Consider the following 16,717-nt stretch of genomic DNA (forward strand, 5'->3'; position numbering starts at 1 on the left):
TGTGGTGAGAACTGGTGTTGAAAAGTGTCCCTCTCCCTTCTTTTAACTGTGAAGGAAACCCAGAGACCTTGAGAACATTATTTATATTGGGCATCTTTATTTATTTAAGGTGTAAGAGGTCTCTTCAACCTCACTGGAAATGGATGATACACTAAAAATTGTTCTATTTCCCAGCTAAAGAAAAAAGAAAGAATAAACTGGAAATGTGACTATTCAGTTGCAATTGAAGTGAGGCCGCTCTCCTTTGCAGGAGCTCTAGAGCATGGTATCTACTGACATTTGATAAATTCCTGTTATCTACCTTTTAGCGTCAGCTAAAAGCTTTAGCGTCTCACAACCCTGTTCTCAGCCCTATTCTGGTTCCATCATCTCCTCAGAGTTAACAGCATGGTGCACGCTCTGGTTTTAGACCAACGTACCTAGCAATCAATGTTCTACAGAACAATTATTCTTGTTGTGACATGGCACAGATATCTCTAAAACATTCGAGTGAGGAAACACAATTATGGCAAGATCTCAAAAGCTCACCTTTAAATCCAGGAAATACTCCCCAGATGTAAAGCCAAGTAGTGCTATACTGACTAGTACATGAAATCGTTCAAGAACTTGATCAATTTCTACTACATAGCAGGACAGATGTAGAAGGCAGGCAAGCACTCTTATATATAGCTACAAAATTAAGAAAGAGGAGTAAATGTCTTGCCCAGGGTCATGCATGAAGTTAGAGTGAAGATGAAATGAAAACTGAAGAGCTCTCCTTTTCTCTCACTGCCTCTTTCCATGCTCATCTGTTCTGCCGCTTCGTGCTACTTCTCTGGTAGCCTAGTAAATAACGTGCAAGCAGAAAAGAGGAAAGTGCTTTAGGAAATACTTTGAACTGGCGAAGGAGTGAATTGTCAAATAATAAAACTGGTAGATCTGTGAAGAGTGAGGCTAATAGGGTCTTTTAGGAAATAAATAAAATACAAGCATGGGAACATGTGGATGGGATGGCAAGTGGAAGTTTAGGGTTGGGAAGCTAAATGCAGGATGCATCTTGAACTTGGTTTCCAGGAGTCTGTGTAGCAAGTAATAAAAAGGGGCCGCCTTTTATTTAAAACAGAACCCTCTTTACTGATTCTGGTTTTTTGTGAAGCGTTGCCTGTTTAATTCTCATACCAATGGTAGTAGTTCAGAAAGCAAGATAACAGCCTAAAACTCTCTCATGTTTAGATCAACTGACTTTTGAACTGAGTATTGAATTCCATCCATTCTGGTGCAGATCATTCTGTGAAAAGCAGTGTTATAATTAAATCTGTTTCAGTCTGCAAGTATTATACAGCTTCATTTTTTGCTTTTTAGGTAACTTTTAATTAATAATTTTCTTAACAAAGCTTGTTTAATTTAGATATCATTTTTAGTTATACAGCATGAGAATTAATCATTAATATCTGTTTAATTGGTATGAATAAATATGTAGTGGTTATATTTCTTCTCTGTACATTTCATGAACTCTGAAGAATGTATCTTGATAATATTTTTTGTTTTTAAAAGAAGATTTGCAGGGTTCTTATCAAAGATTAAATGTGCATTTTTGAAAAGAGTTTACTGTGAAGTTAGGAGAAAGAAATATTTTTCATCAAAAAAACCTAGGTAAAATGAGAAATCCTGTTTTAAAGTCTTATCTGGTTTTGTAGAAGACAAATGACAAATGTTTTGAGAATTCAGGTTTTTAAAATTTGTAGTTGTGATTCCCTTTGTGTTAGCCTTTAAAGATTAAGTAGTAGAAAGGTTTGTAACATGCCAGAGGTGATCAGGTAGCTAAGCAGAGGAAGAAAAACGCAGACTTTTGCTTATATAATTTTCTGTTTTATCTGTGCACTGAAATATTTATGTTGGCAATGAATTCGTGTAAGCTCAGACCAGAACATGGTGTTTTTATGCTCTTAAATCTGAAATGCAATTAGTGAGTGGTATGATTAGTACTAGGCAGCACTGCCACAGAATTGCAGTCTGAGCTTGGGAGTGCCCTGCATCGGAAGGGGTAAAGAAGCAGCATGCAATGCACTTTTCACCTCAGAGCTGCTGTTCACAGAGCAACACTTCAGTCTTTTTTTCTTTATCCAAATGGAAAAAATCTCTTACCTTTTGGTGCCTAATGTGATTACTGCAATATAAAGCACCCAGTTCTCTCTGCTTCTAGAAAAAGAAAAAGATCTTAAAGATCTATTATTAACACGTGTTCCTTTAATCTTGTCGTAGCAACTACTAGAGGCAGCGAAGGGGAAGGAAACTGCCCTTTAACCAAACCCTTTGCAAATACAATCTTCTTGTTAGGTGAGGTTTTCTAGTGCATTGACTAGACTTATTTTAAATTTTAAGTAATAGTTTATTTGGCTTTCTTTGGAGAACTGTTCCATAGACACTTAAAAACACTTGCCATTAAGTTATTTTCCTAATATTCAACCACTAATTTTCTTCATAATGGGATTCCATTTTTGCTAGTTTAAGATCCCTTTAGAAATCTGAACAATACATTTCGTCTTCACATTTGTGCACGTCAAATATTTGTAGGCTTTTACTGCTACTTTATTTAACAAACATGATAGTAATTGTTAAAATTACTACACATTAAATACTGCAAAACAAAGTAAAACAAAGTCATTTTTCTAAAGATGATTTTCAAGCAGGATCAATGAATTTTATGACTGGAGGAAGAGGAGGAAGAGATCTTGATTCTCTAGAGATCATCTGAAAGGCAAAGAAAACAGTTCTTAGAGAAACAGGAAAAGCAGTAATAATTTAAAGGCAGAGATGAACTCAGCTTTTCTTCCAAATAAACTAGCTATGGTAGAAGAATGACTAGTGTTACAATGTCCATCTTTAGTTCTGTGGCAGGCTGCGTCAAATCTTCCTTGGTTCAAATGCTTCAAATAGGTCTTTTCTAATAGAAAAATTATACTGAGCTGAATTATCTATGTTATATTTTTGCAGCAGGGGACTGAAGTAAGAGTTTGGTCTGAACAAGAGATCATCTGCACAGTGTATTTATCTTTTCAAAAAGGCACAGAAAGAAGACTATCTCTTGTTTAAAGGGAAACAATAACTTTATTGTTAGAGTGAGATAGTGCCCCTGAGAAAAAGAGCTCTTGAAAGTTGGTTACAGCCCATGATACATGTCTGGGAAACACAGCTTGTGCCTTCTTTTCCATAGTGCTGTATTTATTCTGAATGTATTTTATGTCAAACATTTAGATAAATTTATAACTTCTGCATCTTATGTAAAAGAGTAGCATTTCCAAAACCAACAGTATGAAAGTGGATGTGTCTTCAGACATAATAGAATGGAAATAAGCACTTTCAGAAAAGAGCAATTAGAGATAAAGGTATGACAGTCATTGCAAGAGTACTCATTAGGATTTATAAAAAAGACAGATGATAAAGTATTAGGATTGCACATACCTTAATGGTGCTGAGACTGCATTGCAATGAGGTAGATGTAGGCTTGATGTGCAGGAGTGATATTTGCTCTTGGGACAGAATACAATCCTAAGATACAAAATGAGGAGCAAGCTGTTGCTTGTTTTAATGGGTACCTTTCCCTTGGTGAATTAAACCAAAAGTCACTGTGCTGTGTTGATTTTGAGGTGTGGGGTTTTTTTTTTGTAAAAGGCAGGTTGGACCCAGATTTTCTCTAGAATATTTCTTTGATGCCATGTTGGATCAAGATACCGTTTCCTTTCTGTCCCCACTCCTTAATCTTCAACTGATGATTGCAAGGTGCTAAAGTGGTATTTGTTCAGGTAGGCAATTAACTGAAAATAATTTGTCCTATTGTGTATTGATTTCACTTTGTTCTTTAACAGGCAGAAGAAATTCTTAGGCGGGAGCTAGATAAAAAAGAAACACCAGGATTATATTGTTTGCTTGGTGATGTTCTTAAAGACCATCAGTACTATGACAAGGCCTGGGAGCTCTCCAGGCACCGCAGCGCCCGCGCCCAACGCTCCAAAGGCCTTCTCCATCTCCGCAACCGGGAATTCAGGGAATGTGTGGAGTGCTTTGAACGTTCCGTGCAGATCAACCCTATGCAGGTTGGGAAATGATACACATATAATACATGCACTTTGTTTTAGTTGGTGTGTTCAGTTTTGAATGGGGACACACTTTTTTAAAAGGCAATTCTGTGTACAAATGTCAAAGTAAGTTTATTACTATTCTTAGCAAATTTTTTACCAGGTATTTGGAAGCCTGTCTAAAACCGGTAGCATAATGAAACGAACACATCCTTTTGCATTCACGTCATTGTATGCAGCTAACCCTTTGCCTGTACAGTTCTTCTATTTCAAATAGATCAATCCATTGAAAATTAATAATTATAATCAAATAAATAATGAACAAGTGTCAAGCAAAATACTCATATAAGAAGAATGTTGTACAGATTTTAATGACATGAGCTTTTTGCCTTGTCTGTTGGCTTTGAGTTACAAACTCTGATATCTGTATTTCACAAAAATCTTTTTCAAATGTTCTGGTGTGTTCTGCTCTGGAGTCACCGATAAGCATTGTGTTACACTTGTGAGGGCAGTAGCTTTTATTACAGTAATGCATCAAAACTGAAACCACAGTCAAAAGAGTTCTCTTTATGAAGCTGGGTATTTTGACAGATTCTTTGCAAGCTGTTCTGCATACATTTTTTGTAGTCTTGTTCCACTTTCTCAGCCACTATATCCCGTGCCAATAAGGTCCACCCTTTGAAGGATCTTGAGAATTTGAAATGGCTTTGTGGTTTTTTATGTTTATAAATTGTGCTCTTCATAGTTGTTTCCAGGTCTATGCAAAAGTAGGTTATTCCTTCCTGCCCTTCAAAGAACACTGCCGAAGCTGCTGTTTTGAGTCCCACATAACTAACTGGACTTCTGCTATAGAAAAATTTTAAAGGCCTTCAGCCTTTCAAATCTTATATCCTGAAACCTTTTTGTATCTCAATAACATTTTTATTCCAGTGAATCAGAGTCCTGTTCTTATTCAAGTGAACTCCAGATAATTTATAAACACCTTTAGAATGGAAAACAAAATGAACAAAAATGCTTCCTTTGTCTTTCAGTTCTGTTACTGACTCAGGAAATGCCAACAAAATATATATTAGTCAGATAGGAACCTTACTGAAATCAAGAGGGCACCTGGATAATAAAGGGCTGCAGAAGATGGCCTACAGGGCTCAAAACTGAGAAATATTCTGCTAAGATGCTTTTTTATTTTGCCTCCTATCCAAAGGAAGCTTAATATGAAAGGCAATCCAAGAAAAATAGGCCAGTCCATATAGGTAAGCGAACATTTCCTCCTCTTGTTGCTCAGAAAGCTCTATTTAAGATTCAGATTAATTACTTCAAACAAATAGATTGAGCAAATGGATAGTGTGGATTGACATATCACCGCACCCACCGAGGTGAAGGGTTCAGGAGTGGCGGGTCGCACTGGAGGATCCTTCCCAAAGCAGCAAAACCACAGCAAAACTGCAGCAAAAAACACAAAGGCAAAAGCAAAAGCGCAGGGAGAGTGAGGGTAGCCCAGCCCCCCACCCAGAGTGGGAAGGAGTGAGCTCCTGACATGAGGCAGCTCTGACAGCGTGGGTGGGAACAAGAGCAAAGGCGGCAGTTCAAAACCCAGTGTACGCACCAGAGGGTAGTGGTCAATGGCTCAATGTCCAGATGGAGACCGGTGATGAGTGGTGTTCCTCAGGTGCCTATACTGGGACCAATACTACTTATTATTATACTTATACTACTACAATACTATAGTACATTCTGTCAGTGTGGTGTGTTCAAAATAAATTGAATTATAAGGGTGATAAATTATGCCAAAAAATTAGTAATTAAAAGGTACTCAGCTAGGATTTCACTCGGATAGAGCTCTTAAAATCTTATTGTTATTATTAACTCCAAAGGCTAATTGTGCTCTGCAGGGTATAGATTGTTTCTAAACTAACACTGGTGTGCTCCTAAGAGTATTGTACTGAAGAGTTTACTGGATTCTGAAAATAAAAAAAAGAAGTTTATGTGTTTGCCATATTCAAATAGTAGAAATTGTTTTTAGAATGCAAAAAAGTATATGATTTGGGGTTTTCTTGTTTTTAAATATTCAGCTATACTGTTATTAGGTTATTTTGGAACCATATTTCCACTAATATGAAAGAATTGTTTAGGCTTTCTTAAAGCATTCCATATCATTTAGACTTATTAAAGACTTGTCTGGAATTCCTGATGGCAAGTTTTAACAAAGTGTCCAAGCCTAAATTATCTTCCTTTGCTGGTTGCTGTCTTCAGTATTGAAAAGGATAAAAATTTACAGCTCATTTTCATGTGTTTTTCCAATCAGTAGCAACATTTGAACCTCCAGCCAACACACTTTTTTCTATTTCCAAAAAACAACTTTAGCCTAGTTCCACAAGCCCTGACAAAAGTCTTTTCTGAACTTTGGGCATTGTTTTCCTTACATTACCTTTCAGTCAGCCTCTTTCCTTAGAGCAGTTGTTACATCAGCCAGTGGGATGAGCAGATGTTGTGCTCTGCCTAATAAAAAGGGAATTCTTACCATTCTTTTCACATAAAATAGCTTAAGTCCGTTCTTACACTGTATCCTAAATATATTATTAAAGAGTCACTGTCCTTCTTATATTGTAGAAGAAATTCATGCTTCCTTTCCAGATACCTAAGGGATGATAAAATACCATTTCATTGCTACAGTAGATCAAAGGCAATGAACCTTGGTTTTTTGTTTTGTTGGTTTTGGTGTTTGGTTTTTTGGTGTTTTGTTTTGTTGGGGGGGGGGGGGTGATGGTGGTGGTTGTTATTTTTTGTTTTGTTGGGGTTTTTTGTTGTTTTGGTGTTTGGTTTTTTTTACACAGTTACCATGTTCTTCCATTTAACCTGTCAGACTTGTTCTTTTGTAGCTTTGTAATTTGTCTAGCACACCAGCTTTTAAAGTATGTCCTCTTATTCATCTCCTTTATTTTGTTTTTAACTTTTATGATTGTCTAGTCTTTTTAGAGCCTTTTTGAAAGACAATATGCAGTTGCTCCAAGCCTTGAAATGTCGTCTTTAAATGTTTCAAGTCTTCTGCAGACCTTTACTCGTTTAGCTGTCCCTTTTAATTTTTAACAAAGCTTTTCCATTTTAAGTAGCTCTTAAATTTAATATAATCTGTATTAAATTAGTTGCCTTTGTTCTTGAAGGACTAGTGAATCGAGATACATTACAATGTATCTTTTGTATGGTAACATTTTGAACCTGATCATTCATACTGGTCAGGATCAAGGTAAGTATTGTCCTCTGACCAGCTTCTTTATATATCTAAAAGATTTAGCATTGGAATTGCATCCATTATGGTATTTACTAAACTATGTTAAATAATTGAAATTTCCCTGTATTTTCTGGGATTTCTACTTTCACAGCCTTCTGATATCCCCCAGTATGTAACCTTCTCCATTTTAGTCAAGTATTGCGAGGTACAGTCTTTATACTGCTTTTTTACTGAGGCCTGAAATTTTAATCCATGCCAGTTCTGTTGTTTGTTTACTTAGTTATTTTCTACACGATTCATGCTGAAGTTTTCTTTAACATATAGCAGCATTCTTCCATCTGTGTGACCTATTCCATTTTCTGTATACTTTTTGCCTCCATATCATAGCATCTCAGCTCCTTGAGTTAATTACCACCCCAGAGACTTTTCATCTCACTCTTCTTGTCTGCTAAAGGATCCCTTTTGGACACCTTTCCCAACTTTCTCCATCATGTCTAGGTCTCACATTTTCTTTCTGTTCAGCCGAAACCTTCGTACATAGTTACTGCTAGGCAAAATATCTTGTTTCAAAATATTAAGAAAATTATTTACTACTCTTTGCAGGCACTATATGATTTTTACTAGCTACCTACTCATTTAGCTTTTCTCCACAGAAGTAAAGATTCATTTTACGTTCTCCTTGTGCTGTAACTTTTCCTTGAGAAAGGAGTTGACAAGCTTAAGCATTGGTAAACTAGCTCTTGAGAGGTGTGGCTGCTCACCATCAGCCTCAAAAAATTAAAATGCTGGAAGTTTTAGTCAAATCAGATTCTGGAAGGACAAGCTTAGAAGTGAGACTGTGCTGCTGTTACTCATTAGAATTATTTAAAAATGCTTTTTTTTTTTTCTCTCAGTGCTTCTCAGTTCTTCTTTGCAGAAGCACTGTTTAACTTGTATCCTGAGCTATAGAGTTGGAGCTAGCCTTCAATTTCATACTTGATTGGTCCCCATGTCTACCCTCGCTTTTCATGCCCAGAAAGCTATTGATCTACAAAGAAGAGAAAGGGGAATTAACAAGGTAGCAGCCATGTGGGAGTGCTGAACTTCTGGAAACTTGATGGATAAAAGAGGCTTAAAAAACAAGATTGACTAAATGTTCCTTTCCTATTAATTTTGCCCTATGAGATTTGGGAAATACCGCTTTTTTTTGTCATGCGCAGTTTCTTCTTTGAATGATGAGTTTAAAGACTGAAAGGTGGCAGGCTGACAATACTTGAAAAGTAGATTTTCATGTTTGCCCAGGCCAGAGGTAATTGGCAATAGTCTTCGCCTATTAATACATCCATATGTTCTGAGGATCAGCCATTGTACATACACCCCCAAATGCAAAAGGGTATCTTTATTGCCAGGCTTGTTCAGTTCTTTTCTTGATGTCATGAAGACTGCCTGCCAGGGTGCCAGGTCTGACAGGGGTGAATGTCATACATCTGTGTGCTGGGATCTGAGTTTTGAAGCAGGTTAACTACAAACTCTATAGCAGGTAAATCAGGTTAATCCAGTTGTAGCAGATATCTTGCTACTGATTTTAAGTTGGGTCTCAGACACAGAACAATGAATCTGGTCTGGAGAGAACTGCAAATATATCTGCTACAGAGTTTGCATTTAATCAGTAGAGACAGGAGCTCCTTGCATATGAATCAACAGCTTTGTCCTGAACCCTGTAAAACCCCTGATTTACAAACGTTTCTTAAGGTAACATTTTTGTGTTTAAGTAGCTATTATAGTTTCCTATGAAGAACCTGAGTTATCAGAATTGCTTGCTTCAAAACTAGTAGCCAAACCACAAGAGGATATAAAGATTAATCAGACATCTTGATAACTAATATATGGTTGTGCAATTTAAAGTAGAGTTAATGTAACCTGTTTTTTCATCTTCCTCTACCTAACTTTTTTCCCTCTCTCAGAAAATTTTCCAAGAAAACGTATTTATGTTTCTTACCTTGGCATTTAGAATGGAGAAACAGCTGAGCTTATTGCAGTAGGTAGTACTACCTGGAATGATTTTGCAGCACATTATAAAATGTTTTGTTTGATTTTGACTGCATACATTTAAACAGCATAATGCTGTCAGAAAATGTTCTGTGAATGTACTTGGGATTTAATACTTTTCTGAATTACAGAGCTTTCCTAAAAGGTAGTTAGTACATCTTAACTTGCAGCTTTTTGAGAATTAACCATGTGGCAAATCAGGAACTTGCTATTGAAGAGCTATGAGAATATATATTTAATTTGCTGTAATTTATGCCTATATCTGATAGCATTTGAATCTGTATGGATGAGAGGTATTTGGTTGTAACAACAAAAGACTTAAAATGCAAAATTATTGAACTAGTAAAGTTCTGCTCTCTGTGCAAGGCATTATTTAAGTACATTTCTATCTCTAAGCATTGTATTATAAACTGGAGAAGCTTGATAGTCTGACAAGTAGAAAGAGCTATAATTTTGAAGTGTCCATGTTCAGTCTTTAGAAATGTTTCTTGTAATATGTGATTTCTGTGAAATATATTTCCTTGTATTTACCATTTGACCTAATTGTAATACTGTAAAGTGAATGTGGATTTTTCACAAGGTAAAGCAAAATATTTGAAACCTCTAAAGAGCTACCAATTTCTTCTCTAAATGAAGATGCACTATTAAAGAGCACTTCACGTATGGTTAAGTGGTCTTTATAGAGTCAACACCTTGGTTATCCGTATTTATTAAAACTTTGAACATAAAGTTTTCTGTTATTCTGAGTACAGAATATTATTTATTCCAATGCAGTACTATTATGATAGCTGAAAATCAGGTAAAATCAACAAAAGTAGTGTGTGTTTGAGCATCCAGGCAAAATTATTTCTTTTGTGCAGAAATATGCATGTGTATATATATGTAATCATCCTTTTTTTTTCTCTCCAGCTAGGTGTATGGTTTTCCTTGGGCTGTGCATATATTGCTTTAGAAGGCTACGAAGGTGCTGCCAAAGCATTTCAGCGGTGTGTGACATTGGAACCAGATGTATGTACTTTTCAACAAATGATTCAGATGGCTTATCTAAAAGCAACAAGGATGTTTTCATTATAGACAAGCAAAGCAATAATGAAAAACTTGTTTAAACCTTAGCCCTTTGAATAAACTAAACTTGTGCATGAAGGATATATTTTTGTCATGAGGCATCATAAAATACTCACACAATAGTTAACTTCGTCCAAGTATGTGTGTGTGAATGTTAAAATATGTTTGAGCAGAAATTCTTTTATGCTTGCATACATAGCTAAAACAGAGAAAAGGGGATGCATAGACTGCAAGGACTGCTAAAGAGAGATATAAACCAAAAAAATTAAATTAAAATACTTAGTCCTCTAAGTAATCAAGTTCTCCTGAAAAAAGTTAAATAAGTGGTTGTATGACAATTAAATTTGTAACTATATAGTTCATAAGCACAGGAAGAATGGAGCTTGTTAGCCAGTTTTCAGGATGCACAGGGCAAGCATGTGTACAGTACTGCTGTTTGAGTGCGCCTGTGCATTGATATAGCAGAGGCATCAGCTGGATTACCTCTTGGGAATGTTGTCATTTGTCATGTTTCATGACAAAATTAAAAGGCCTGACTGGCAGCATGTTGCTCGCTTAGAGTTAGTGCCACCTACTTGGTAGAAACTATTATTCTTTTTTTCTCTTGGGGAGAAGAATGAGCACGCAATGGAAGGTGACAGTGTTATTTTTTCTTTATTAATAAAATTAAATAACTGGAAAAAATGTACATACAGACAACCCTGTGTTTAACTGGAGTTTTTATGTTATATATTGATATTTCTTTGTTTCAGTACAGTAGATTTACTTCCAAGTAGGCACTAAAATTTTCACTTACGTGACTGCGGCCTGTACTTGATTGTATTCATGTGAACAAGCCAAGTGACTTCTCAGTGGGTTAAGTGGTATTTCTTTTGTGAGTAAAGGATGCTGGGCTGGGTCTTAGTTATGGAGGGGAAGACTATCTTTATACAATGATCTACAGCAATGTAATGACCATTTTCATAAAATAAGCCTCAAAAAGGCAATTAGCAATAATTGCAAATGCAAAAAAAACATGATTTAAATGCTCCTTAAGCCTGAGGAGCAGGCTACTTCAGTACTACAGTACATCTCATTGCAGTGCCCAGGTTCTGTTCTTCAAATTTTTACTAGTTGTCACGTTGCTGAATTCAGTGGTGAGCCTTCAAATTTACAGTAGCGTAAGGCAGTGGGCAAGAATCATCTCTGTACAGGGCCCTGCTGGTTTTACCAGAGGAAAGGTTGTCTGAGCACTCTGTAATCCTTTTCAGCTAAAACAGTTGATAAACACTGTAACAGAGCAGTGCAGGGAAGTAGCTTCCAGCTAGTGAGAAGTGATGAGCTTCTGGGAGCACTGACATCTCCAGCCATCCCAGCTAGATCCAGAAGAGGATGTTTGTTTACAGTTTGAGCTGACTTAGTGTATTCCAACCAGAAAGCAGTTAATTGATATTTATATACCTAATTGTTGCTGTAGTCAGTAATATTTATGTATTTCTATTTTAATATCGTATTTTCTATTTCAGTGTAATATTTTGACTGCCTTGTAGAAAATGTGTTAATATACATATTAGCAAAATCAATGATATTTCACAGTAGTTTTATGTACATATTTTCATTAAGTAACCGTAATAAAAGTGAATAAATTTTTTTGGTGCTTCTCCTTTTATCGTTACAGAATGCTGAGGCCTGGAACAATTTATCAACTGCTTATATCAGATTAAAACAGAAGTAAGTACTTGAAAAGGATTAGAAGATACTGCTTCCAAAATAAATAATTAGGACTTCCTTTTTTTGACATTGAGTTTTTTATTCTTATAATGTGGTTACCTCATATTTTGTAATTCTTATCCCTTTGGTCTCTCTCCCAGGTTGGGTCATTGATAACTTATTTCATTTTGCAGGAAATAGTCTCATAAGCTTTATAAAAGTTGCAATGTCTCACCCTACACTTTTTTCATGTTAAAGGTATTTATGATGTAGTAAGTAAAACCAGTGCAAAACATTCATATGAAAGTTGGAAACTAATTTGACTATGAAGTTAAAAAGACATGTCCGTTTCAAGCAAACTATATATTCAGACCTATGTCAATTCGTACTCCATTAATCTCAGCAGATTTAAGGGGAAAAAAGGCAGTTTATTTTTTATATTACGAAAGCAGATGGAGATCTGTACATATAATAGCTCACTTGTTCTTTTCCCTCCAAAGTAACCATTAGTACAAGAAGCTTTGACCTAAATGGACTGCCTTTCTTGTTCTGTATTTCAACTCAATGTAATACAAGTCACTTGTAGACACAGAATACCTGAAAGAACTTAATATTTAAGAAGAAATTTCACATTATAACTTGTCCCCAGAGAATAAAACAAAAAAATTAAGATAAACTTAAAAACCTTACTCAAAATCTGACGTCAGTTAATACAGTTATGCAGTCGGGAGACAAACTAAAAAGAAGAGTAGTAAATTTACATAAAAGGATAAATTGGTAAACATAAGAAGGAAATGTGGGAAGTAATATCATCAATGAATTCAAGACATGGTTTGATATGCTAATGGGAGAAGGAGGGAAGAGAAAATGAATGTTAGAATAACTACTCAAGACTAAAAATGAAATGAAGAGTTTCTTTTAACTTTTCAGTAGTTCCTTTCACCTTCAGCAGTGCCTTGAGAATGCCCAATTTATTGTCTTAGACTGTGTGTGATAGATTGCTCCTTCTTTTGCATAAAGATCAAAAGGGTATGTCAGATGCTCAGTGTGCTGGCTTATGCTTGTTTCATGAAACTATCTTTAATAAAAATAATTCTTCTGTCTGTTCATCTACTACAAGGCTTAGAAACTAGAGTGATTAGTTTCCCTTTTTTTGTTTAATTTTATTACCATTAATCTACTCTTGTGATTTAACATGCTAAGTACATACAAAACTTGTGACCTATTTGATATTGTATCAAAAGCAGTAAAGGGGGGGCATGTTTCTGAGCTTTTTTTTCCATGGGAATCCTGTGAGAGAGGAGTATGCGTACAGGAAATCTTAAGTCAGTATCACATGCGGATAGTTGAGTGGGGCCTGTATTTGCTGTGAAATAGCAACTTTATTTTGTGTAGATCCAGACTGTGTGAGAGTTAGTTTAACCTACTCTCAAAACAGAGGCTATCTGTAGTAGTACACTTAAGTATAATTTCTTTTGGGGGGCTGAGCAGTGATGAAAGTGTAAATTCTTATTTTTGAAGCCTGCTAGAAAAAAAATAGTGGGGGAAGGATTAAAAAAAAGAAAACAAAAAGGAGATATTTAAGTTGTTTTCTTTTGCTCCCTCATCAAACTCAAGCTTTACTCCAACCAGGCTCTTTAATCAGTCCCACCCAAGGATTGTGCACTTGGGTATGGCTTAGCGGCATCTCTTACAACAGACAAATATAAAATGTGTAGCTGTTTTTGAGAAGTGTGTACAAACAACTGGCTGACACCCAAATGAAAGGGGGTTTGTTTATTTTGGGGTTTGTTTGTTTAAGAGTCCACAAGTTTTGTATATTCTGAATTTCCTCCACAAAAATGAATTGTGATGAAAACAGACCCTACTCTTCGGTTTACCAGAAAAACTGTTCTGGGTGCCAGTAGGCCTTTGAAATCTAGATCTCTTATTTCTTAGAACAAAGTGGGACTGGCCCTCTGCCCTTTGGGTGAAAGATTCCTGGTTTCCAAGACAGGATGATGCACTGGTACTGCCTATTGTTTCCTGTTTGGATATGAATTGGTTTAACTGTTGCCCTGGTTAAGGATACTCCATCATTATACGATTTATTAAATGCATAGGGGAGTTGTTTTGACAACCTAGAGGTCTTTGCTAGCGTAGCAAGAGCGATGATTTGAGGGATATGATTTTCACCCCATCCCTCTGGTATCTTGTCTACATTTCACAGTTCCAACTGATTGGCATCTTCCCTCCTGATAACTTATTAAATTTTTTGAGAAGATGGGGGAGATCATACAGGCTAATCCTGCAGATGCTGAAACAGTTTCTCAAGGTGATTTGGGGTACATCAGTCAGCCAGAGCATTTTCCAGCCTGTCAGAGAGCTGTGGCAGATCCTGGCTTCCATTGTAGCAAATTCCACAGAGGAAGGAGCAATTCTCTGTTCTTTTTCTAATATAATCTATCAAAATCGGGGTCTGAAATCCTTTACTAGGACTGTTAACAACAGAAGAGACCCAACTGTAGTACATTTACTCGGCAGCATCATGTATATCAAAAGAGAGAGGAAAGGAGAGTGAAGACAGGAAAACCTTGCCTGTGGACTATTCTGCTGTGGCTATGCCAAATGACCTGTCTTCCGTCAATAATTTTGCTCTATCAGTTAGATCTCTTTGCATGTGTTTGGTAACCCTTTTAATACTATGGGTTTAGATTGGCAGTTGTTTACATTTTTTTCCTGACCCAGCCATTCCAAACTTTTAATGGCCTGATCCACTAGTTAGATACTCCCTTTTCCTGGCTGGGATAGTTACACTCTCCTGGACCCTCTTTTTGAAACCGAACCAACAATTTCTTTGAGCTGTCTTTCTTTAGAGACAGCACTTCTAACAACTTACTCAAGCAATAGAGCAAGTGAACTGAGAGTTTTGATAACAAGCCATCTTTATATGATCTTTATTAAGAAGATATTTATAGTCATCCCTCCCCAAAGAAGATTTTTACCAGCCTGGGAAAACTGTTTCAAGTTTTCATTAAAAGGAATTTATTCCTTTGTGGTTTTTTTCTACATATCATAACTGCCCAGCTGAGAACAAGCTTCAGTCTCCTAAGAACCCTGTCATTCTGATTCTCTAGCAAAGTTTTTTTTAAAGTTTCAAATTTTTTGAAACTTTTGGCAGTACGTTTAAAGCTTTAAACAGTAGGCACACAGACCGTACCAACATATGCTACAGATTGCATTACTTCTCCTCACTCCTGCCTCCTCTCTGGCAGCATTGGTTGCATGTTGTGCAGGAGGTCATACCTCTGTAAACTGTAGGTCAGCTGATTTCAGCCCGTATTCTTCATTTGGCCAAACTGTCTTATGTTCCTTACCAGAAAATGCCATTGCTTCTCCCCTGGAGTAAGAGAATGGTAAAGAGTTGCATGCAGTGGATCCATATGAAAAAATAAAGATGCTTCCAGACTTGTCAGTGACTTTACAGGAACTATTCTGTCCACCTTTATTGTGCAGCACGTTCTCCTACCGCTATGAGATGGTTCACTGGGCAGCACCTTTGGTGAAGGACCCTAACAGCGTTTGGGGCTACTCTGACACATTGTACTGAGCAGTGTGGCGTCAGGGGACAGAGGATATAAGTAAAGCTTCCAGCTGACATAAGAAAAAAATGCTGGGCTTCTGTGCAATGGGTGTGCATGTTTACCATGTACAAATGTTTTAAGTAAATTACAAAAAGCTGTTATTGTTAGCTAACCTTTCTTTGTGTGATGAAAGGAGTCAATATCACTCTGCATCTGCCATGAACTCCGTAATTTTAAATCTTTTAAATGTGTTACAACTGCAGCATGAGTAAGATAGTTTTCTCATGTTTCCAATTAAAAAATCAGAAAAGACAATATTGACAGATGGCACATTTATAATGAATTTTTGTCAAAATGTAATTATGAGAGCTAACATAGAAATTACATAGTTCAGACTCTACACAGTGTACTGTGGAGTGAACTGGTAGAAAGTAATTGGCAAGAAAGATTAAGGAATTATCAGTATTGTAAATTATGAACAATAACTTTTACATTGCACTGTTTTCTAAACCTGATTTTTTAAATAAGCAGCTTTTTAGTTGACACAATGCCAACTGATTTTAATACAGAAATCTTCTATATTAAGTCTTTAATATAGAACCTTCTTTTCTATTCTTCTTTTTTATTATTGATTAGAACCAAAGCATTTCGAACCCTCCAAGAAGCTCTCAAGTGCAACTATGAGCACTGGCAAATATGGGAGAACTATCTTCTCACCAGTACAGATGTTGGAGAGTTTTCAGAAGCAATTAAAGCTTATCACCGGCTCATGGACTTGAGAGAAAAATACAAGGATACACAGGTGGGGAAGTTTTCATGTTAAATCATCCTATATATTCATTAATTTTTCTTGTGAGACAGACATTTCTGCTGATAATGGAATCAGTAATGAGAGTACACATACCAGTGAAGTTATGTAGGCAAGCCATTTAATTTTTTGAGATCTTGACTGTTAGACTAAGTATATAAATAAAAATGGACAAAAAGTAAAACTTTTGCATCCAGGTTGTGTCAGACTTTGTGGAAGGACAAATATGAGCCTTGGAATTTTAAGATCTATTCTTAAATAAAGCACAATGCATAATCCCGTC

General features: G+C 36.3%; 1 protein-coding gene across 2 annotated transcripts in view; it reads left to right on the forward strand.

Moving 5' to 3' along the window:
• Window positions 1–16,717, forward strand: part of TTC27 (tetratricopeptide repeat domain 27) — a 125,522-nt gene that overhangs the window by 94,863 nt on the left and 13,942 nt on the right. For both annotated transcript variants that reach the window (XM_064445902.1, XM_064445903.1), the window contains exons 13-16: window positions 3,846–4,073; window positions 10,219–10,317; window positions 12,032–12,084; window positions 16,263–16,428. In XM_064445902.1, the coding sequence (XP_064301972.1) occupies window positions 3,846–4,073; window positions 10,219–10,317; window positions 12,032–12,084; window positions 16,263–16,428 (546 nt within the window). The remainder of the gene's footprint in view (window positions 1–3,845; window positions 4,074–10,218; window positions 10,318–12,031; window positions 12,085–16,262; window positions 16,429–16,717) is intronic.

This window comes from Phalacrocorax carbo, chromosome 3, assembly GCF_963921805.1.
Source record: "Phalacrocorax carbo chromosome 3, bPhaCar2.1, whole genome shotgun sequence".
In the NCBI taxonomy this organism is placed as follows: Eukaryota; Metazoa; Chordata; class Aves; order Suliformes; family Phalacrocoracidae; genus Phalacrocorax; species Phalacrocorax carbo.